The sequence below is a fragment of the Chiloscyllium punctatum genome, chromosome 12, assembly GCF_047496795.1.
Source record: "Chiloscyllium punctatum isolate Juve2018m chromosome 12, sChiPun1.3, whole genome shotgun sequence".
Lineage (NCBI taxonomy): Eukaryota > Metazoa > Chordata > Chondrichthyes > Orectolobiformes > Hemiscylliidae > Chiloscyllium > Chiloscyllium punctatum.
In genome coordinates, this window is record NC_092750.1 from 65,171,627 (window position 1) to 65,195,187 (window position 23,561).

The 23,561-nt window shown below is 41.3% G+C and overlaps 1 protein-coding gene across 1 annotated transcript in view; it reads left to right on the forward strand.

Annotated features, from left to right (window-relative positions):
- rad18 (RAD18 E3 ubiquitin protein ligase) overlaps window positions 1–23,561 on the forward strand; it is a 306,334-nt gene that overhangs the window by 250,183 nt on the left and 32,590 nt on the right. Inside the window, exon 12 of the mRNA XM_072582676.1 lies at window positions 10,277–10,339. Coding sequence (XP_072438777.1) covers window positions 10,277–10,339 — 63 coding nt within the window. The remainder of the gene's footprint in view (window positions 1–10,276; window positions 10,340–23,561) is intronic.

Genomic DNA, 23,561 nt, shown 5'->3' on the forward strand with positions numbered 1-23,561 from the left:
TGCACCTTTACCTCCTCTCTCCTCTCTGTCAAAAGATCCCAGACGTACATTCCGGGCGACGCAGCACTTGTACTTGATTCAATCTCATCCAATGCATTTGCTGCTCACAATGCTGAAGACCCTCCCCATTGGGAAGACTAAACAGCCTCAGTGACCGCTTTGTAGAACACCTCCACTCTGCCAACAAGAATGACCCCAACGTTCCTGGCCCTGCTGCAGTGTTCTAGAAAAGCCCAGCCAAAGTTAGGGGAAAGGCACCTCATTTTCCACATAGGCACATTACTTTCAGGACTCAGCATTGAGTTCAACAGACCATGAACTCTGTCTTTCATTTTGATAAGCCTCCCCTCCACCCAAAATCTTGTAAGTGTAGGTTTGCTGTCAGCACACTGTTCTATTATCTGCAGTTAATATATACTGCTGACAATTACTTTTTCATCCATACAACTTCTCTACAACCAGTAGCATTCACTTGGGCTTTTGGTCTGGGAAATCTTTAATATCGGTTCTACCTGCTCATCTCCCCCTCTGTTTTTCTGCAGGACAAATCCCAACACTTTTCCAGCAGCCTTCGGATCCAAACAAGACTCATATCGGACTCAAAAACATTAATTCTATTTCTTTCTGCACAGATGCTACCAGACATGCTAAGGTTCTCCAGCATTTTCTATTCTTGTATCTGATCATTGCTACTTTGCTGTAACTGCGTGATTTTGCCCTAAGTAAGATTTTGCCACATATTGCTGCTCGCTGTATTTCTGATAACACCATTCTTCAGACATTATTTCATTGACTATAGAGTGTTTTGAGATGTCCAGAAGAGGCACAATGTACACTCTCCCTTTCAGCACTTCATTACATACTCGCCATCAGTCATGGCTCAGTGCTGGAGTCGTATTGGTTCCAATTGTTTCATATATTTGAGCATTTGAAAGTTCTGGTGAATAAGAGTAAGTGTGTTGTTGTCACTAGAGGTATACAGATATCAAAGCATTGACTAAAACCTTTTGCCATCATTTCAAATGTCATTAACACCTTTTTAAGTTGCAGTTCTTTCAGATACTTTTACTATTTTTAGCAGCAATCCACAGAAATCTGGAGTTCTGCTAAACACTTCCAAACAATGCAGGGAAAAGGCTACAACAATTTTCTTGTCAACCACAGTGAGTGTAATTGTGTGGTATGGATTGCCTGTAAAGTGTTCCAATCTATTTCCTCGCTCCAAAGGATGGAAGAATGTCATGACAATTCATAACGTGTGTATCGAACATTAATTAATACGAAAGCTTTACCTTTGTGCGTTTCTACAGATCTTTGATCTTATCCGAGTTCAACAAGTTCACAAGGCAGCATGCAGTTGCTAACAATTACTTCATGTCTCTGGCAAAGCAGGCACTTATGATGGGGAACCGTATTCGATTCTGTCCCTGTCTTTCCCCTGTTGTTTCTTTGAACCACAGATGCGCAAATTAGAATTCACTTCTGTTACCCCTCAGGCATGGTAAAAATGGTGGAAACTGTATTTGAAGACAGTACTCCATTGTCATTTTAAGAACACTAGAGAGGCTCGACATCCGAATAAAAATTGGGGCCAGTGTGCTTGCAGTAACGTACCTGTGATATGTTTGACTCCTATTATGTCTGTGTCCAATGCCAGTGGTGATTCGTTGCATGGTAGACTCCAGAACCAACAATGAACCAACAGAGACTCTCAAGTTCAAATCTCTTCAGCTGTTTAAAGGTTGGCGTTTTTTTTTGTGATCCAGCTAGAGATTTCTCCAGGTCTGGGGGAAGGATGTATACAGCAATAGCAAGTTGCATTTATAGAACACTGTTGGAGTGTAAAATCATTGCAATCCTTTTCACAAAGTAGGAGATAACAGGATGGTGAGAAAAGCCTGGCCAAAAATATGGATTTTTAAGGAGTGTCTTTAAACAATTTTTAAAGAGTGGGAGATGGAGGAAGTCCAGAGGGGAGTTGAGAGTGTGATGCTGGAAAAGCACAGCAGGTTAGGCAGCATCCGAGGAGCAAGAAAATTGACATTTCGGGCAAAAGCTGTTAATCAGGATTCCTGATGAAGGGCTTTTACCCAAAACGTGCATTTTCCTGCACTTCGGATGCTACCTGACGTGCTGTGCTTTTTCAGCACCACACTCTTGATTCTAATCTTCAGCATCTGTAGTCCTCTCGTGAAGTCTAGAGGGGAGTCAGGCGGCTGTAGATGGGAAAGACCACTCTTTCTCAACTCTTTTAAGCTTTTAATGTAGGGTCGATAAACTTACAGACATCAGTGCCCCGTGCTTACAAATGAACTTGCAAAAGTTCCTTTCCTTAAGTTAAATCAGTAGCTCATTCGCAAACACTGTTCTCGAGAGATCACTGCTGTGCTATTGGCTGCTTCATTTTCTTGTTCATTTTGGCTGTTTACTACCTGAAAATGTACATTCCTTTTTCAAAAATAAACAAATAATATTGATGACACAGATTGTTGCAAAACCTCTCCCCAAATTTGACCGTCTTATGTATTATAACAATTTCATGAATAGTCCATTAACCTATGAAGGGTCGTTTGATGGAGAAGAAAGGAACGTAGAAACAGAAATCAGCCAGATAGCCCTACGAGCTTTCCCTGCTACTAAACACAATCACAGCTGATTTACCAGGTCATTGGCCTTTACCCATAATATCTCCATAACCCTGTATGTCACTGATAATCTTAAATCTGTCAACTCTATACTAAACATACCAAAATACTGAGCTTCCTCAGCTCTGTGGCGTAAAGGATTCTAATGATTCACAGCCCTCTGAGTGCAAGCAAAATTTCTTCTCATCACTGTCTTAAATGACTTCTCATTTTTAAAAAATTTTAGTTGCATCACCCCAATTGTAGGCTTCCCATTTGAGGGGGATAAACCATTTTATCTACATCTACCCTGTCTATCCCTTGAAGTATTTTGTAGTTTCACCTCTCGTTCTTCAAGCCTGAAGAGAATACAGATTAAGTTTAACCAATCTCTCCTAAGAAGACAGTCCCACTAACCTGGAACAAGTCTGTTGAATATTCATTGCACTCCCACTGTGGCAGTAGTATCCTTCCTGGGTAAAGAAACCAAAACTGTGCATAGTATTCAAGTGTGATCTGGCCGTGCTTCTATACAATTGAGACAAAATTGTGGCACTCCTATACTCTATTCCTTCTGAAATAAAGGCTAGCATTCCATTATCCTTCCTAATAGCTTGCTGCAGCAGTGTATTAGTCTTCAGTGACTTATCAACAGGAATACTTAGGTCCCTTTGTCTGTCTACTCTTCCATTTAAGAAATACTCTACACATCTGTTCATCCTAACAATATGGATCTCCGCTCATTATTCCACATTATGTTTTGTCTGCCATGTTTTCTTGACCATTTACTGATTTGGGACCATGAAAGGTATCGGATAGAAATAGGCCATTCAACCCAACTAGTCCACGATGTTGTTCGCGCTTCACAGGAAAAATTTTACCATAATAGAGGGCATGGCTGACGTGTTAAAAAAGTAAGTTGCATTCGTCTTTACTAAAGAGGCAATTCTGCCAGTATCACTATGTAAAAGATAATTAATAGTAACTTTCAAAAAGGAATTGAATATCGATAGAAACCTTCTGCACAGAAGGAGACCATTCTATTCATTGAACACATGCTGGTTGACAAATAGCCATCCAGTCAAATATGACTTTTTAGGTTTTTTTTGTCCATAGCTTTGTATGTTATGGCTATTTGAGCACTCTACAAGTATTAAGAGGGTTTCTGCCTTTACACCTTTTTCAGAAAGTGAGTTCTAAGTCCCAATTACTCGCTGGGTGAAGAAAAGAATTCTCCCCTCATCATATTCACTGCTTTGCCAAAATCAATGCCTCCTGGTTATTGAACCCTCAACCAAGAGGATTAGAAGCTTCCTATCCACACTGCCTAGATCCCACAATTTTATGTTTGGTTTCTAATCAACCTGATCAGAGGTCTTATTACCCAGCTCAGAGGAACAGGTGGGACTTGAATCTGGATCTCTTGGCTCAGAGGTAGGGACACCACCACTGTACCACAAAAAGATCCCCCTTCCATTTTATATACTTACTGATTTAACTAAATGTCTCAGAAGCAATGAACAGCATGGCCTCTTTCTCTTGTATTGATAGTACAGACAATTTGACATGTTGCTATGTTTAATGGTTGTAGTACTAGAGGATTGCTAGCTTCAGTCTATGTTATCTACATAATACTCTCGTGCTTCAAACCATATCACTTGTGGTATTGGGTGTTTGTCTCAAGACTAAGTATTCTGAATTAATTCTCTAAATGTACGTGGATACCTATTGTAGCATAATATTTCTAAGAATAGTGTGGAGGGGTGGATCTGGATGGGATGCTCTCCAGAGGGTGGGTGTGGGCTCCATGGCCGAATGGCCTGCCTATACACTAGGGATTCTATAAAATGTCGCAGCTTTGATATGTAGAATTGCCGCGGGGAAATCCTGGGCAGCAGTGAATCACAATTACTGCATCTGGTATTAAGAAGTTCCAATTTTTTCATGGCAGCAATGCAGGTTTAAAGACTGGGCAAATATTCTTTTGTTTGTGCCAAAGTAAAAATGGAATTGTAAATGTATCCCTTTGTGCCAAGAATTCAAAATATGTTTTTCAAAATTAATCAGTCCATATTCAGAGAAACTGACTCAAAAGGCCATTTTATCATTTTTTTCAACAGGAGAGCCTGTTGTGATATGTTAAGTTGTCTTTTGCATTCAGCAGAACGCAGCATCTCTGACTAGATTAACTCATTTCCTGAATTCACAGCAGTGAGGCCATTGTGCATCTATCAGTAATTTGAAAACTGACAAAGCCTGTTCTTAATGAGCAATTCAAATTGCTATCGAGAAATGTTGCCCATTAGGGTAATTTAACAAATCTGTTTTCAAAGTGGCTTTTGTTTGAACTCCATCAGGACATACTCAATATTTAATATCTGCTCTGGGTTAAAATGGTCAATCTCAGAAAGGAAGCTTTATATATTTCCCTTTACTTACCTCAGAATATTAATTATAGTGATATGTTTTGGAAGTAGCAAGTGTGGTAGCCTGTTGGGGCACAGCAAATCACACAGAAGCAAGAGGTAATGGCTAAATAACCACTGTTAGTGATGTTTTTTTGAGGGATACTGGGGTAAAGCCATCCCCAGCTCTTGTTTTAAGTAGTGCTATTAGGTCTTTAATGTCCACTTAAAAGGATCTTTGGACCTACTTAATGTCTGATCCAAAGGATGGAACCTCAGCAGTGGAACTCTCTCCTGACTTTAAAGTATAAATGATCATCTTTGTTCTCAAGACTTGAACCCTCAAGCATCTAACGTAAGGTGCCAGTACTACCACTAAGTTGTGTCTGAGATTGACCTTAGCAGTCGTGGGTAGGAAATATTCAACCAACCATGGTTCATGAAGTTGGTCACTATCCACTGATCACTCCAATGTGTAGATGCTGGATCCAGGCAGAATCAGATTTGCCAGTGATGTCTGCTGCCCCATCATCCCAAACAACTAACACTCTCTGCTGGTTGATAGGAAAAAAAAACCTGCCATCCTTCACTGGTTTGACCTATATGTAACTCCAGACCTACAGCAGATCTGAAATGACCTGGCAAGCTATTCAGTCGTATCAAACTTGTAAAACGTCCCAAGGGAATAAAACTTGATGCAGCACCTGCCATCGATCTAAGCACTGGAAACAGCAATGAATGGCAAACTCAGCCTTATCAACTTTGCAAGGTGCTCCACAGTAACATCTGGGAGCTAGTGCCAGAATTGGGAGAGCTGTCTCTGGGACTAATCAAGCAATATTGTCTATCAGGTATGGTTTTGATAATATGACTGCCTGGCACCACTATCAACATCATGGAATATGTTCTGTATCACCATCAGAGATGATGGCAAAGTGGTAAACAGGCATGGGGAGAATTGTCCTGGAAGTTCTCAACATTGATTTGAGGCACTATGAAAGTATCATGATAGCTGACCAAATGTAGGCAAGGAAACTTCCTGCTTATTACCACTTACTGCCCCTCCTAGGCTAATGATTAGGTAATCCTCCACGTTGAATATCACTTGGAGGAAGCACTGAGGGTAGCAAGGGTGCAGAATTTACTCTGGGTGGGGAATATGAATGTACATCACCAAGAGTGGCTTAGTAGCAGCACTGCTGGTTCAGTCCAAAAGGAAATAATGACCAGACTAGGTCTGTGGAAGGTGGAGACAGAACCAACAAGAGGGAAAAACATACTTGGATATAGTCATTGTAGAGACAAACTCCTGCCTTTACACTGGGGATACCTTCCATCATGTTGCGTGGCACTGTCACCTTGCTAAATGGAGTAAACTTCAAACAGGTCTCACACCTTGCCCTGTGCAATCTACTGAGGCATGGCTACAGGGTGCCCTAGACTGGGACCTGAATATTGAAGGGTGCATGACATTTAGGAAGATTGGGAAGCTATGAAAGGGTGGAGGAGTGGCTCTGTTAGCTAAAGATGATATTAGTACAATAGAGAGAGAGAGACGACCTAAGTTCAGGAAATGAAGATACAGAAACAGTCGATGTACGGATGATAAATACAAGAGGTCACTTTCTGGGAGTTAAGTACAGGCTCCCTAACAAAAACAACATGGTAGGAATGGATATCATGGAAGAAACAGTGAGAGCTTCTCACAAGGGTATAGTAATAGGGGATTTTAACCTATATGTGGACTGAAAAGTCAGTGAGGAATAAGTAGTCTAGAGGAGGAATGCATTGAAGATTTTTGGGATAAATTCTCAGATCAGCATGTTATAGAAGCAACCAGAGAGCAGGCTGTACTGGACCTAGTTTTGACAAATGAGATAGGATGTATTACTGAATTCATATTGGAAGTGTTCCTGGCTAGTAGCAAGCATTGAATTTTATGTATGGTTTAAGGGAGGGTCATGTGGCCCCAAGACTCGTATTTTGAATTTAAACAAGAGTAGTCATTAGGGCATGAAAACACAACTAATGAAAGTGAACTGGTTAATAAGTACACAGTGGTGAACATTCAAAGGCAGATTCCAGAAAGCATAGAATAGATGAATTCCAACAATAACATTTCTTTGGAAGGATCCACCATCCGTGGTTAAGTAAAAAAAGTCAAAGGTAGTATCATTCTCAAAGACACGGCATATAATTGTGCCAAGAAAAGTGGCAAGTCAGAAGATCGGGCAGGATATTAACAGAATCACTGAACTGTTAATCAGGAGGGAACAATCAGAATACAAAAGAAAATTAGCCAAAAATATAAAAGCAGATAGGAAGAGTTTCTTGGAACATAACATAAGGACCAGGTACAGGAGTAGGCCACCTGGTACTTTGAGCCCACTCCGCCATTCAATAGATCATGGCTGACCTTTTCGTGGCCTCAGCTCCATTTATGCACCCTCTCACCATAACCCTTAATTCCTTTACTGTTCAAAAAGTTATCTATCGTAGCTTTAGAAGCAAAGAGGTTCTTCTGCAGCTGTACAGGGCCCTGGTGAGACCACACCTGGAGTACTGTGTGCAGTTCTGGTCTCCAAATTTGAGGAAAGACATTGTGGCTAATGAGGGAGTGCAGCGTAGGTTCACGAGGTCAATTCCTGGAATGGCGGGATTACCTTACACTGAAAGACTGGAGCGACTGGGCTTGTATACCCTTGAGTTTAGAAGACTGAGAGGGGATCTGATTGGGACATATAAGATTATTAAAGGATTGGACACTCTGGAGGCAGGAAACATGTTTCCGTTGATGGGTGAGTGCCGAACCAGAGGACACAGCTTAAAAATACAGGGTAGACCATTTAGGACAGAGATGAGGAGAAACTTTTTCACCCAGAGAGTGGTGGCTGTGTGGAATGCTGTTCCCCAGAAGGCAGTGGAGGCCCAGTCACTGGATTCATTTAAGAAAGAGTTGGATAGAACTCTCAAGGATTTTGGAATCAAGGGTTATGGAGATAAGGCAGGAACAGGATACTGATTAAGGATGATCAGCCATGATCATATTGAATGGTGGTGCTGGCTCGAAGGGCAGAATGGCCTACTCCTGCACCTATTGTCTATTGTCTATAAACATATTCAATGAAGAAGCCTCAACTACTTCTCTGGGCAGGGAATTCCACAGATACATAACCCTTTGAGTGAAGAAATTCCTTCTTAATTCAGTCATAAATCTGCTCCCCTTAATTTTGAGGCTATGCCCTCTTGTTCTAGTTTCAACCGCCAGTGGAAACATTCTTTCTACTTCTATCTTATCTATTCCCTTCATAATTTTATGTGTTTCAATAGGATCCCTCATTCTTCTAAATTCCAATGAATGTAATCCCAATCTACTCATCTCTCCTCATTAAACTGACCCCCTCAACTCCGGAATTAACTTAGTGCACCACCTCTGCTCCCCTTCCTGTGCCAATACATCCATTCTCAAGTAAAGAGATCAAAACTGCATGCAGTAGTCCAGGTGTGCCCTCGCCAACAACCTGTACAGCTTGCAACATAATCTACTTTTAAACTCAATCCCATTAGCAATGAAGGACTAAATTCCATTTGCCTTCTTAATTACCTGTTGCATATGGAGACCAATCTTCTGTGATTTATGCACAAGGACACCCAGATCCCTCTGCACAGCAACATGCTGCAATGTTTTGCTATTCAAATAATAGTCCTTTTTACTGCTTATTCCTACCAAAATGGATGACTTCCCATTTATTAACATTGTACTCCATCTGCTAGAACATTGCCCACTCACTTAAACTATCTATGCCTGTCTGCAAATTTTCACAGTCCTCTGCACACTTTGCTCTGCCACTCATCTTACTATCGTCCGCAAACTTTGACACACTTGGGATATTTAAAAAAGAAAAGTTAACAAAGCAATGGTAGGTTCATTAAACAATGAGTCTGGGGAATTCGTAATGAGGCATAAAGAGGTGGTGGATGAATTGAACAGAATTTTGTTTCGATCTTCATTAGAGAGAATAGCTGTAAATCAGGAATTGAAAGGCAGGGATGAACTCAAGAAGATTTCAACTAACAAGGATGTGGTACTGAGTAAATTGACGAGCTCCCAGTCCTGATGGGTTTCATCCTAGGGTCTCAAGAAGTAGATAGTGTGATGATACTTGATGCAAAATCAGAATTCAGATGTTCTGATGAGGAGTCACCAGACGTGAAACTTTAACTCTGCTTTCTCCCCACAAATATTGCTGAGTTTCACCAGCAAATTCTGTTTTTGTTTCAAATCTCAAGTATCTGCAGTTCTTTGTTTTGTTTTTGTGACAGTTAATGCTTTAGGGTTTTGATTTTCCAAAACTGATTGGATTCAGGGAGAATTCCTTTAGATTGGAAAATAGCTAATGTAACACCTTCTTTCTAAAGCGTGAGAGAGGCAACAAACTACAGGTCAGTTCACTTAACATCTGTCATAGGGAACACATTAGAAGCTATTATTAGAGGCACTGTAACAGGGCACCTGGATAAGTTCAGGTTAATCAGGCACACCCTGATTTTGTCAAATGGAAATTATGCTTAACTACTATATTGGAGTTCTTTGAAAAAGTTACTTAAGTTGTTAGATAAAAAGGAACAAGTGGGCATATCATACTTAGATTTCCGGACAATAAGGTGCCATGTCAAAGGTTATTGTGGAAAATAAAAGCCTGTGGTTTGGAGGTATGCATAGAAGATTGGCTGGATTATTGTGATCTTATTGAATGAAAGAGCAAGCTGAAAGGACTTATTCTTGTAACCTCTTTGTGTGTCCAGAAGTGGACGACAGCAGGTCAAAATGGCAGCTCACCACCACTTTCTCAAGGATAATTAAGAATTAACAATAAACACTTGGTCAGACAGCAAAGCCCATATTCCCTGAATGAATCAAAGAAATTGAAAGATTAAATATGTGCAGAATATAGCAAAGGATTGACTGTGTTTCGAGCAGTAATTTGATGCCTGCCATCTTTTTGACTGAATTCGATGTTGGATCCTGTTTATCTTATTGCCACCATTTCCATGGTAAATCACATTACATTATTAGTGTTTTATTCTCATTTAGTCGTTAAAAGCAAATTGCTGCCAACTACTGTTGCTATTTGGATACACATCACTGTTTAGCTCATTTGGTGTCTTGGTCAGGTTTCTTCATAGTATGAATGTATTTAACTTGTTTCAGAATTTTCATTCAAACCCTTTGTTCTCTTTGTACAGCTCCATCTCTGATATATGTAGAGATCCTGAGTATTCCCAGGAACCTGCAGACTTGCCAAACATGTGAGTACAATATTTTGGCATTTCACAGATAAAATTGCTTTTCATTTTCAACTTGCGTCCCCCAGCTTTCCTTTATTCATTCGGAATAATTTCAGCAAAATGTTCTCTGAAATACCTCCTGGTGCGTCAGCTGATGTTTAAACCCTGCCAGCTAAGTATTCTGTACTCAGATTTTAAATTTGTTCTTTAATGATTCAGGTTCTTGACCTGCGCAGTATCATTCTAATCCCAATAAGAGCTTAGCTTCTTATAATATGTTTAGCAGGAGACTGTGGGTGAACAAAGAATGGTGAGTTACAATACAGACACTGAAGGTGGAGTTCTTGAAGAAGGTTGGATGGAAGGTGGGCAAAAAATTTGGAATCTCGGAATGCATTTGAGGTGCTCAATGAAACAAACTGTGCCAGAAGAGAGAGAGGTCAAAGGTGGGACCTAATGATAAAAATCACGTTTCTGCTACAACAGGCTGGGCTCAGGGGTCGTCATGAATTATGTGTCTAATTGGGGAGCCTCTGATGAGTTATAGGACTCACTATTCACTACCGGGCCCAGCATCTTCATTCACCTATTCGAGAAGGAGTCACGAGCAGGGAGAATGTTTGTAACAGAGTGTAAATATTCTGAAGGGCGGCAGAGAGAGATACTGCGCCATGTCCATGAGCAACCCAAGCCTGCAGTGATGACAGCAGACTGCAGCCACGTGGCCTGAGAAACCAAAAATGATCCCAGTTGCTGCATTTTGCTGATGTTAAAATTAAATCGAAGATGGGGTTTGGAGGAAATCACAGAAGCTTTCTGCTCCCACTGAATAATTTTTTTTTAAAAATCAGCTGTTGTGCACTTCATCACTGAAGTACAATTCAACATCATTGCTGGGGAGAGGTGAAATTCTGACTGGAGCTGGGGGATAGCAGGGGATAGTGGGAGGAAAAGAATGTTGGCAATCCTGCCTGTCTCAGTAGGAATTGGTCGATTTCAACTTTTGAATAGATGGCTGGACCTGCTCTGTTCTGGTTAAGAGGTTTTGTCAAGCGCATTAAGCTCCATGTTTAGTAAGACAGTTTTCCAAAGTTTCCATTATTGTTGACCCCCTCTTGTGTGTTTATTGGTCTCCTTTTTGTGTCCAATTTTTTGTAATGGATTCATGTTGAAGGATCTGGAAAACAACAAGGTTAGTGATCAGACAAGTCTCATTCCTTCACAGAATTAGTAATTGAAGGAAATTCTATCCATTTGGAGATTGGCATCTCTTTCACAAAGTGGAGGGAGTTGAATGGCAGGACTGATGCTTTTTGGAGGGAATGAGTTCATTGAACCAGATAGTCTTTGCCATTTCACACATCATGTTCTCAACTTCATATCAATTTGGAAACTTTGCAGCTGTACTGCTGTTAAAATTTCTTTTTTAAAAAAAAGAACAATATTGTCTGCTTCATGACTAATTGTACAACAAAGTCAATCATTTACAATAGGCATTTGCTAAAGGATGTCTGGTCAGAAATTAGATCTTTGGAATTTCCGAGTGTTGGGAAAACTGCTGAACAATTTTGCTGAGGACGTGAAATTGTCTTTTGTCTATTTGAGACCTGTCATTATCCACACAACCTAGAAGTCAGTAGGAAGTAGGAATACTGTTTGAAGTTCATGATGATAATGAGATACTTGCCATTCCCTCCTTTAGTCACCTTGTTAGTTTTCTGTTCTTCCTACTTGATTGCTAAAAGTATACCTAAGAGATTTAATCTAACTTATGGTATGGTCTCAGCCTTGGTTCAGTCAGTAGCACTCTCACCTCAGAGTCAGAAATTGCTGAGTTCAAGTAAACTCTTGAGACTGGACCGTGTATCTGTGCTAATACCAGTGCAGTACTCGGGAGGAGCTGCAACATTAGAAGAATTCAAATCGAAGTAGTCCATTCATTCAGGCTGACGATCCTATATCGTGATTCTCAGAGAAATCTTCCCCACGTCCTGTGTTTCTTACTTTACAACAGAAACAGCTCTTCGTTGTCTGAAGAGTGTTTTTCACAAGGGAAGTGCAGTCCAGCAGAACAAAATTATGGAAAGCTTGATGCCTTGAAGAAAGCATTGTGATTTCTTTGCTGAAATGTAAACTGTATATTCAGACAGGCAGCTCTGAAACTAGTCACACTCAGGAATTCATTCTTGCTTTTATCAAAGCCGATTTCAGACTTTGCGTTACCTCTCCTTGTTTTTCACCCAGTTTGGTGAATATAGATCATCACCTTTGTATTAAGTTATAAATTGTATACAGAGTACTTAAGAATTTGGAAATTTCTAAAACAATAAATTGGTCTTTTTAAAATAGAATGATAGAATCCCTACAGTGTGGAAGCAGGCCATTCAGCTTATCGAGTCCACACTGACCCTCCAGTGAGCATCCCACCCCCTTAACTTATCACCCTGCATATTCCATGGCTAATCCACTTAGCCTACACATTCATGGACACAAAGGACAATTTAGCATGGCTAATCCACCCAACCTGCACATCTTTGGACTGTGGGAGGAAACTGGAGCACTCAGAGGAAACCCATGCAGACACAGGGAGAATGTGTAAACACTACGGAGTCAGTCGCCCAAGGGTGGAATTGAACCTGATTCCCTGGCACTGTGAGGCAGCAATGCTAACAACTGAGCCACCATATTGCCCTAAATCGTCACACTTGCAAGAGATCGTATTTTGTAGATCGGCAGACTGTTCAGGATCTAATGGTGATAAAACTTTTTTATGCATTAACATGTGCCATGATAGTCCTTAATTTGTTTTAACGAATTATTGCTTAAATCCAAGATCAACATAAAGTGGGAATCTGGGGTGCATTTGGTGGTGTTAGTACCAGAAACGTTCTCATCCTACTGCTACACAGATTTATAAAACAAGGAAAATTGCTGAAGAAACTCAGCAGGTCTGGCAGCATCTTTGCTGAGAAAACAGAGTTAACACTTCGGGTCCAGTAACCCTTCTGGCCATTCTCCTTCACGTTTAAATGCTTCGGTGATATGCACGTCACAGAATTTCATAGGCCCCTTTTGGAATACTGCAGGAAGGATGTTGTGAAACTTCAAAAAGTTCAGAAATGATTTACAAGAATGTTGCCAGGGTTGGAGGATTTGAGCTATAAGGAGAGGCTGAATAGGCTGGGGCTGTTTTCCCTGGACCGTCGGAGGCTGAGAGGTGACCTTATAGAACTTTTATACAATCGTGAGGGGCATGGATAGGGTGAATAGCCAAGGTCATATCCTCGGGGTAGGGTAGTCCTAAACTAGAGGGCATAGGTTTAAGGTGAGAGGGGAAAAATATAAAAGGGACCTAAGGGGCAACTTTTTAACACAGAAGTTGGTGCATGCATGGAATGAGATACCAGAGGAAGTGGTGGAGGCAGGTACAATTACCGCATTTAAAAGACATCTGAATAGAAAGAGTTTAGAGAGATATGGGCCAAATGCTCGCAAATGGGACTGGATTAATTTAGGATATCTGGTCAATGTGGACAAGTTGGACTGAAGGGTCTGTCTCTGTGCTGTATATAGAGTCATAGAGATGTAAAGCATGGAAACAGAGCCTTTGGTCCAACTTAAATTGATCCAGTCCCATTTGCCAGCATTTGGCTTATATCCCTTCAAACCCTTCCTATTCATATACCCATCCAGCTGCCTTTTAAATGTTGTAAATTGAACCAGCCTCCACCACTTCCTCTGGCAGCTCATTCCATACATGTACATCTCTCTGTGTGAAAAAGTTGCCCGTTAGGACCTTTTTAAATCTTTCCCCTCTCACCCTAAACCTCGGCCCACTAGTTCTGGACTCACCCATCCCAGAGAAAAGACCTTGTCTTTTTACCCTTTCCATACCCCTTGTGATTTTATAAACCTCTAAAAGGTCACACACACACACGCACCCCACATATGACTCTGTGACCTTTCAGGCTGAAAATAAGCAGCATGTGCAGGCAGCAGTGCAAAACTAAAGTTTCATTTTGATGACTTTTCATCAGCATTGACTGAGCAATTGACAGGGAATCTGTACGTTGTGTAAATGCTTTTATGTCCCCAGTGGCTTACTTGTAGTTACCAGATATAAGCAGGCTTTTTTTAATATAGAATCCCTACAGTTTGGAAATAGGCCCTTAGGCCCAATAAGTCCACACCAACCCTCTGAAGAGTTTCCCACCCAAACCCATTCCCCAATACCCTACATTTACCCCTGAATACAGTGGGCAATTTAGAATGGCCAGTTCACCTAACCTGCACATCTTTGGATTGTGGGAGGAAACCAGAGCACCCAGAGAAAACCCACGCAGATACAGGGAGATTGTGCAAATCTCCACACAGTCACCCGAGGCTGGAATTGAACCCAGGTCCCTGGCGCCGTGAGGCAGCAGTACTAACCACTGAGCCACCGTGCTGCATGTTTGTTACAGTTTGTTTTTCCAATCATAGTCACTGTTTCTGGGTATTTTGAATCAATTTGGTGTGATTTGTGTCTATGTCTGTCGATGGAAGAATTGCATGGAAAAACATTAGTTGTTAGTATTATTGACCATACAAAGTGTTTCACTTCATTGGTTTTGTGCTGTTCATTATCGTCAGCATTTCAAAATGAAATATTGCGTGCATATACAAGATAATAGAATATATTTCATAGTTTGATCACCCTTGTAAATTGAATTTCATTCCTAGCTAAATGTAACATTTATTTCTTTCTTTAATATTCTCAAATAGATATCATTCATTACTAGAAATTGGAGAAATATAACCAAGGTGTGAATTGAGAAGAAAAATAAATTTTTGTTTAATTACCAGCCCTGGTGTTCAGCAGTAAAACCCAATCATAGCCTTATTCCGGTGTTAGACATAATATAAAAACAAAATACTTCTTATGCTGGAGATTTGAAATATATAAATAAAATGCTGGAGAAACTCAATAGGTCTGGCAGTGTCTGTGGAGAGAGAAACAGAGTCAGCTTTTTGAGTCTGGTACGACTCTTCATAATGGTTAAGGCACTGCATTACTTTAATCATTGATTTTTTTTTAAGCGACAGTAAAGACAACGAAGTTGCTCAAGCAAGACTCTCCCTTTAAAATCCATGCTGACTATTCATTATTTTTGTTTTACTGTTTACTGCATTAGGAGGGAGTCTGTTAGCTTTCTCACACTTCCTTTAATTATTCTCTGCACTTTTTCTCTTTTTCTTCTTTCCACTTTTTCTGTCTTGTTCTTTTTAAATTTGGTATAATGTTAGTAGCCCTCTGAGCTCTACCATTCGACCTGCTAATGTGTCATTAAGTACGTGTGATTGTGCCCCTGTATCTAGCCTGAATTCTTTTAAAATGCATGGATGCAATCCATCCATGATGTCTGTGATTTTATCCTTTCTTAGCCTCTATTCTGATAACAGTTATCATTTCTCACTCATGTATCTGATAAATATTTGATTATTGTATGTTCCTTGAGAATTTAATTTCATAGGTAAGTTTTTGCTTTCCTGATTGTGTTTTTTTAGATTAGATTAGATTCCCTACAGTGTGGAAACAGGCCCTTCGACCCAACCAGTCCACACCGACCCTCCGATGTTTCTTTTCACTTCTATCCTTATCTCTCTGTATTCTCCCTGCTGTCTGTGTACTCTCCCTTTTACCTCTTTACCTACCTTCAGTGTTTCCCACGTGACCATGTTATAGATTTTCTTTGCAGTTTATATGCAGAATTAACAAGTTGAATCCTTCCTTATTGAGCATTGTTCAGATACCATAGCTGTACATCACCATGATCACAAATCATAACCTCAGACAAGAGATAATTGTGAATATACATTTTCCCCTCCCCACCCCTCTCTGCCTTGCGTAAGGACCGTTGCCTCTGCCGATCCTTGGTTCGCCCCATCTCTCCGCACCAACCCCCAAACCCACCCCCCTCCCCCCAACTGAAGCCGCAGGTACCTTCTCCTGCCACTGGAAAAGATACAAAACCTGCCAATACATCACACCCCTCACCTCCATCTAGGGCTCCAAACAGTCCTTCCAAGTGAGACAGAGGTTCACCTAGTTTACTGTATCTGGTGCTCCCGTTGCGGTCTTCTCTATATCGGTGAGGTCAAACGTAAGCTGAGGGCACATTTTGCCGAGTATCTCAGCTGGGCCCACAGGGGCCAACCTGACCTCACCTTGTCACCACCCATTTTAATTCCTCTTCACACTCCCTTTCCCACATGACCATTTTCGGCCTCCTCCATTGCCACAGCGAATCAGGCCGCAAATTGGAGAAACAACACCTCATCGTCTACCTGGGCAGCCTGAAACCTGGAGGACTCAACATTGAGTTCTTCAATTTTAAATAACCTCCCTTCCTATCCCCTGACTCCCTTCCATTCCAATGACGAACCTTTCCTTCCATCTATTCATTTCTCTCATCAACTAACCAGGCCGTACCCTCTACCTGTGTTCACATATCACTACCTCACCACTCTGCCCCTCCCCCACCCCCACCTCTTTATCTGTAGCTCTGCTTGCACCCACTTGAGTCCTGAAGAAGGGTTAGATGCAAAGTGTTGACTTCTCCACCTCCTGATGCTACTTGTCTTTTGTGTTCTTCCAGCCTCCTGTTTGTTTACCCTAGATTCCAGCACCTGCAATTTTTTTGTCTCAAATGGCTATCTGGAGAGGAACCCTGTAATGTCACACATGAGAATGCCAAGTATGACTCAAGGGGAGAAAAGCATGACAATCTGAACTGTAATCTCTTATAAATATTTTGGGCTGTGAACATGATAGGAAAAAAGACAGCAGTTAGGGCAAGATGCATGTAGTTATTTTTCTCCTCTTCGTACGAGGATGGTTGATTCGATCCTGTTAGTGTGTGCTAGTGGGCTGAGGATGCTTGTGTACACTAGCGAGGCTAGTCGTTGTCAAAGAACCATACATGTCTTGTGTGTATTTGTGTTGTGTTATTATTTCTCATGTTTAACACTTCATAAACTCACTCTTGTGAACCCAACAAAGTGTCGTTCACATGGCTCATTTTAATGCATGAATTCATTTGGTCTGGGAGAAAGGTATCCACAATGGAAGAGATCCTTGAAGCTCAATGATTTTAGGGTACTGGAACTTTAATAAATTGGGAATTCTCAGCCGGTGATGAATCACAACAGTCCAGTGTATTCATGGAAAGAGTAATCGTATGGAAGCCCCTTTTTCTTTGTTGAGTGTCCCTCTTCCGGATGTTAATACCTTAAGCGTTTATCTGGCCATTGTTAGCAGGTTCCCAATACCTCACCTAAGTGACCATCCCTCATTTGAATTTTCATTTTATTCCCTCGGGGGAAGTGACAGGCTGGGCCAACATTTACAATGATCACCAGTTGCCTTTCAGAAGGTGGTGGCAAGCTGCCTTCTTGAACCATTGCAGTCCACGTGCTGTAGGTTGACCCACAATACCATTAGGGAGGGAATTCCAGGATCTTGATCCAGTGACATTGAAGGAGTGATAGGGTATTGCAACGCACAACAGAATGAGGCCCCTCAGCCCAAGGTCCCAGGCTTAATGGTCAGGTTTACCCTAGAACTCTGTGGGAAGCTAGGGAAGTGATTGTTCGGCCCAGTTGCTGAGATATTTGTATCATTGATGGTCACAGCTGAGGTGCCAGAAGACTAGAGGTCGGCTAACGTGGTGCCACTGTTTAAGAAGGGTGGTAAGGACAAGCCAGGGAACTATAGACAAGTTGTTGGAGGGAATCCTGAGGGACAGGATGTACGTGTATTTGGAAAAGTAAAGACTGATTAGGGATAGTCAACATGGCTTTGTGCGTGGGAAATCATGTCTCACAAACTTGATTGAGTTTTTTGAAGAAGTAACAAAGATGATTAGTGAGGGCAGAGCAGCAGATGTGATCTATATGGACTTCAGTAAGTCAATCGACAAGGTTCCCCAAGGGAGATTGGTGAGCAAGGTTAAATATCATGGAATACAGGGAGAACTAGCTATTTGGATACAGAACTGGCTCAAAGATAAAAGGTGGTGGAGGATTGTTTTTCAGGCAGGAGGCCTGTGACCAGTGGAGTGCGACAAGGATCAGTGCTGGGTCCTCAACTTTTCATCATTTATATAAATGATTTGGATGTGAGCATAAGAGACCTAGTAAGTTTGCAGATGACACCAAAATTGGACGTGTAGTGGACAGCGAAGGAGGTTCCCTCAGATTACAACAGGATCTTGGTCAGATGGGCCAATGGGGTGAGAAGTGGCAGATGGAGATTAATTCAGATAAATGTGAGGTGCTACATTTTGGGAAAGCAAATCTTAGCAGGACTTATACACTTAATGGTAAGGTCCTAGGGAGTGTTGCTGAACAAATAGAGCTTGGAGTGCAGGTTCATAGCTTCTTGAAAGTGGAGTCGCAGGTAGATAGGATAGTGAAGAAGGCATTTGGTATGTTTTCCTTGGTCAGAGTATTGAGTACAAGAGTTGGGAGGTCATTTTGCGGCAGTACAGGACATTGGTTAGGCCACTGTTGGAATATTGCATAAAAGCAAATTACTGCGGATGCTGGAATCTGAAACCAAAAAAAGAGAAAATGCTGGAAAATCTCAGCAAGTCTGGCAGCATTTGTTAAGGAGAGAAAAGAGCTGATGTTTCGAGTCTAACTGACCCTTTGTCAAAGCTGCATGCAATTCTGGTCTCCTTCTTATCAGAAAGATATTGTGAAACTTGAAAGGGTTCAGAAAAGATTTACAAGGATGTTGCCAGGGTTGGAGGATTGAGCTATAGGGAGAGGCTGAACAGGCTGAGGCTGTTTTCCCTGGGATGTTGGAGGCTGAGGGGTGACCTTATAGAGGTTTTTAAAATCATGAGGGGGTATGGATAGGATAAATAAACAAAATCTTTTCCATGGAGTGGGGGAGTGTAGAACTAGAGGGCATAGGTTTAGGATGAGAGGGGAAAGATATAAAAGAGACCTAAGGGGCAACTGTTTCATGCAGAGGGTGGTATGTGTATGGAATGAGTTGCCAGAGGCTGTGGTGGAGCCTGGTACAATTGCAACATTTAAAAGGCATTTGGATGGATATATGAATAAGAAGGACTTGAAGGGATATGGGCCGGGTGCTGACAGGTGGGGCTAGCTTGGGTTGGGATATCTGGTGTGCATGGACGAGTTGGACCGAGGGGTCTGTTTACATGCTGTACGTCTCTATGACTATGACTGTAATCACTGGTCCAGACATGCAAGCTGAAACAAGACTTCAGGCCGTGGCTAGACCCAGGTGCCTGACGACAGAGGCAGTGACATTCCAACAGTCTAGCGGGGTGACACACAGGGACCCGATGCATCTGAGTATTCACAGACAATAAAATAAAACCTTCGAGCTTTACTTTTTTGGCAGTAAGCTAGTGGCTTCATGGTGTCTCAGGACTCATGGTGGAGGCGGCAGGAGTGATCTGGACCATTCCTTTCTCTTTGGCTCTGCTTCCCTTATTTCTCTTTTTGTTTTTAATTTTGTCTTTTCTATCCTAAATCTTGGAGAATGATGACTTTGTACATGTTTCACTGTACTCCTGTACTTGAGTACACATGACTATAAAATCTAGTTTTAATGTATTTCCAAGTCAGGATAGTAGGTCGCTTGGAGGGGAACTTGCAAGTGGTGGTGGTGTTCCCATGTACCTTCTACTTGTCCTTCCAGATGGAAATGGTTGTGGGTTTGGAGGATGCTGTCTGAAGACTTTTGGTGAATTTCTGCAGTACATTCTGTAGATAGTACATACTGCTGATACTGAGCGTTTGTGGATGTGGTGCCAACCACCTGTGATGTTAAAGCTGGTGTAAATTTTGCAGCTATTTCAGCTGTTGGTGAGCTATTTAGACATGGAGTAAATTGGAGTGGAGTCCAATCTGGTTCTTAATGGTCAGCATTTTTGTGTATTTTCAGCAGATGTTACTGGACACGAGTTGTGTAAATTTTGTGTGATTTCGATTGCCAGCTACAGTATAATATTGGGGTGATGTTGTTCTTCCATTCTTTTGTTGGAGGGCAGGGCACTCACATTCACTTAGACTCACTCACTATCTCTCTCACACTCACATTCATTCACTCACTCTCATACTCACTCACACCCGTCCTGGTGCAATGGATAGTGATGGCAGAAGCTCCAATCATTTGGCTGACCAGAAATTCCTTCTGTTTTTATTGCTTTAAAAGTTTTGATGTAGGTTATAATACCTCGCGTTTACAAGTCATTATCTTGACTGAAATTAATTGTTTTCCTTTATAAAAAAAAGCCAATGTAAAATTGCAGTTCATGATATCCATTGTATAATAGCCTGTTGTGATGTTTTGAAGTTGCTTCAGGCTTATTTGTTGCTCATAGCAGGTATTATTTGTGCTGATGCTCTACACCAAGGGTTTAATATTAATGGTGCAATCTGCAGACTTTAAAAATTTAATAGAAGCATTTGTTAGATGAATTGAATTTGGTTTTGTTTTCTCCCTCAGTTTCCTGCCTGTTTGGCCTCCTCCCTGACAACATTGATTAAATAGGAGTCTTAACTCTAACAGATTGAATCCCCTTTCTCTACATATAAATCTTGACAATGTCAGCAAGTACTTCCCTGCACTCAGTGCAAACATCCAGACCTGGAGTTACAGGATAGTGATTGAAAGTAGAAACTCTATTTGTTTTTAAAATTCAGCCCTATCTCCAATGCCAAACAGTGTAACCTTGCACACCATTCAGTGATGAGCGCCCAGCAGCGGGTGCCATTCTCCATTGAGGAGTAAGTCCTATACCACCAGCAAATATTGGACATGACACATCTACTAGGTGTTGCAAAAGAAACCTTGACATAAAGACGACTGAATCCAAATGGATGAGAATGACGCTTTGAAAACTGGAGTCAGCTAGTTTTGTAGTGGCTCATCATAGAATCCCTACAGTGTGGAAGAAGGCCATTCAGCTCATCAAGTCCACACCAACTGTCCGAAGAGTATCCCACTCAGCCCATCTTCCGACTGTATGCCTGCAACCCCACATTTTCCATGGCTAACTCACCTAGCCTGCACTTCCCCAGACTCTTCGGACAAATTAGCACGGCCAATCTACCTAACCTGCCGATCTTTGGACTGTGGGAGGAGCCCAGAGTACCCAGAGAAACCCACGCAGATACAGAGAGAATGTGCAAACTCCAGTCAGGCAGTTGCCCGAGGGTGTAATTGAACCCAGATCCCTGCCACTGTGAGGCAGCAGTGCTAACCACTATGCCACCAGTGAATTGTGTGTGAACTTATATACTGAGGTTTACAACACTAAATGATTCCATTCCATCCAGTGTGTCTGCGTTGACATTTACCCTTCATATGTGCAGCAATCAAAATCCTGCATGCCTGCTCTGTTCCCGTACCCTTCCCTCTTTCCCCCATCCCCAGTTTTCCTTTTACAAACTTGCAGTACCTTTTAGCTTCTATCCATATGGATATCCAAAACTCTTCTACCAGTGTCCTAACTTGCACCAATTGCCAGTCCTCTGTCACTCCTGTTCCCACTGACGTACTCCAGCTCCTGGTTTAAAAGTGCCTCAATTTTTATCCTGGTTTTCAAATCCCTCCGTGGCCTAGTTCCTCCTCCTCTTCTCCAGCCCTACGAACCTCTTAAGATTTCCATGTTTTTCAAATTACAGTTTTGTGAGCTTCCCTGATTTTAATCCCTGTCATCAGATTGTAAACTCTGAAATTCTCTCCATAAATTTCTCTCTCTATCTCACTTTCCATCTTCAGTGTGTTACTTAAAACATACTCCCTTCACACTATGCTTTTGTTTATCTCCCCGATACCTACTAACATTGCTAAGTGCCATATTTTGTTTTATAATGTCGCTGTAATATTTCCATACATTTCAGCATGTTAAAGATTTTATATAAATACAAGTTAGTTATTGTACATGTACTTAATTTCACAGTGTTTTTGCTTCAAGCACTAAATCTGGTGCATTTGCAGTGGTGCTGGAAAAGCACAGCAGGTCAGGCAGCATCTGAGGAGCAGGAAAATCGATGTTTCGGGCAAAAGCCCTTCATCAGGAATGAAGACATTCAGGATGAATGGTTTTTGCCCGAATGGTCGATTTTCCTGCGCCTCAGATGCTGCCTGACCTGCTGTGCTTTTCCAGCACAACTCTAATCTTTACTCTAATCTTCAGTGCCCACTTTCACCTCGTGCGTTTGAAGCCACATAACCCCAAATAAAATTTGTTTTATTTTCTCTTTCCTAAATCTCTTGTATTTCACATGTCATCTTGTCATAGATACCTTGATCACTGGAATTAATGTTTGTCAAACTGCTCTGTTCAAACTTTTTATTAATTTGGAATACCTTGACCAAATCTCTGATTAGTTTTCTTTGTTATTACAAAACTGCCCCAACTTTATGAATAGAGAACTATTTTATTTCATTTTACAGTGGAAATGTGTATGTGTGAACCTAAGAAAAAGGTCTTAATAGTAGGGGTACTGTCTCCAATTCCATTTCAGCAGTTACTATTTGAAGCAGATGACAAACCTCCTGTGATTTGGAGAACACCATTCTTGCCCAATAGATAATGATGTAAATTGGGAAGTAGACATTAGACTACTTGTATGTAGGGTATGTATGTCACTTCTGTCTTGTTGGAATGTGGACTGAAAAACACTACTGAAATGAGACTGATGAACACCCAGACTTCCAATGAATTATGTCTGTTTGCTACTGCTACACATATTGTAACACAGTAAGTAGCACACTGTTCACCATGGGAACTGACTCCAAGTGCAGGATCCCTGAACCAATGGGCACAAACTGGACCTGTTTTTGACATTACTTCAATCTGAAGTATCTCGACTTTCCTGACTGACAAGAGAGCAAGGTCTCCTTAAATCCACTGTTACAAGCTATCCATTTCTAAGTGAGAAGGCAAAGATTGTTGTCCGATCCCTCCTTTCAGTGCCTCAAGGTTCGATTAAAGTTCCCACTTTGGATGTAAAACGGCTGTCCTTGGAAGTGGAGGGTTGAAGCATTACTAATAACATTCATCTAAGCACCTGTGACTTGCAATAAATGGAAACTATTCAAACTGCCTGATCATACTAAATGCCACGCTGATACAGCATGTAGTAATAGTCAGTTAGAATAGCCCCCACTAATTTCTCTAATCATTAATTATCCCGTGGCAACAGGGTT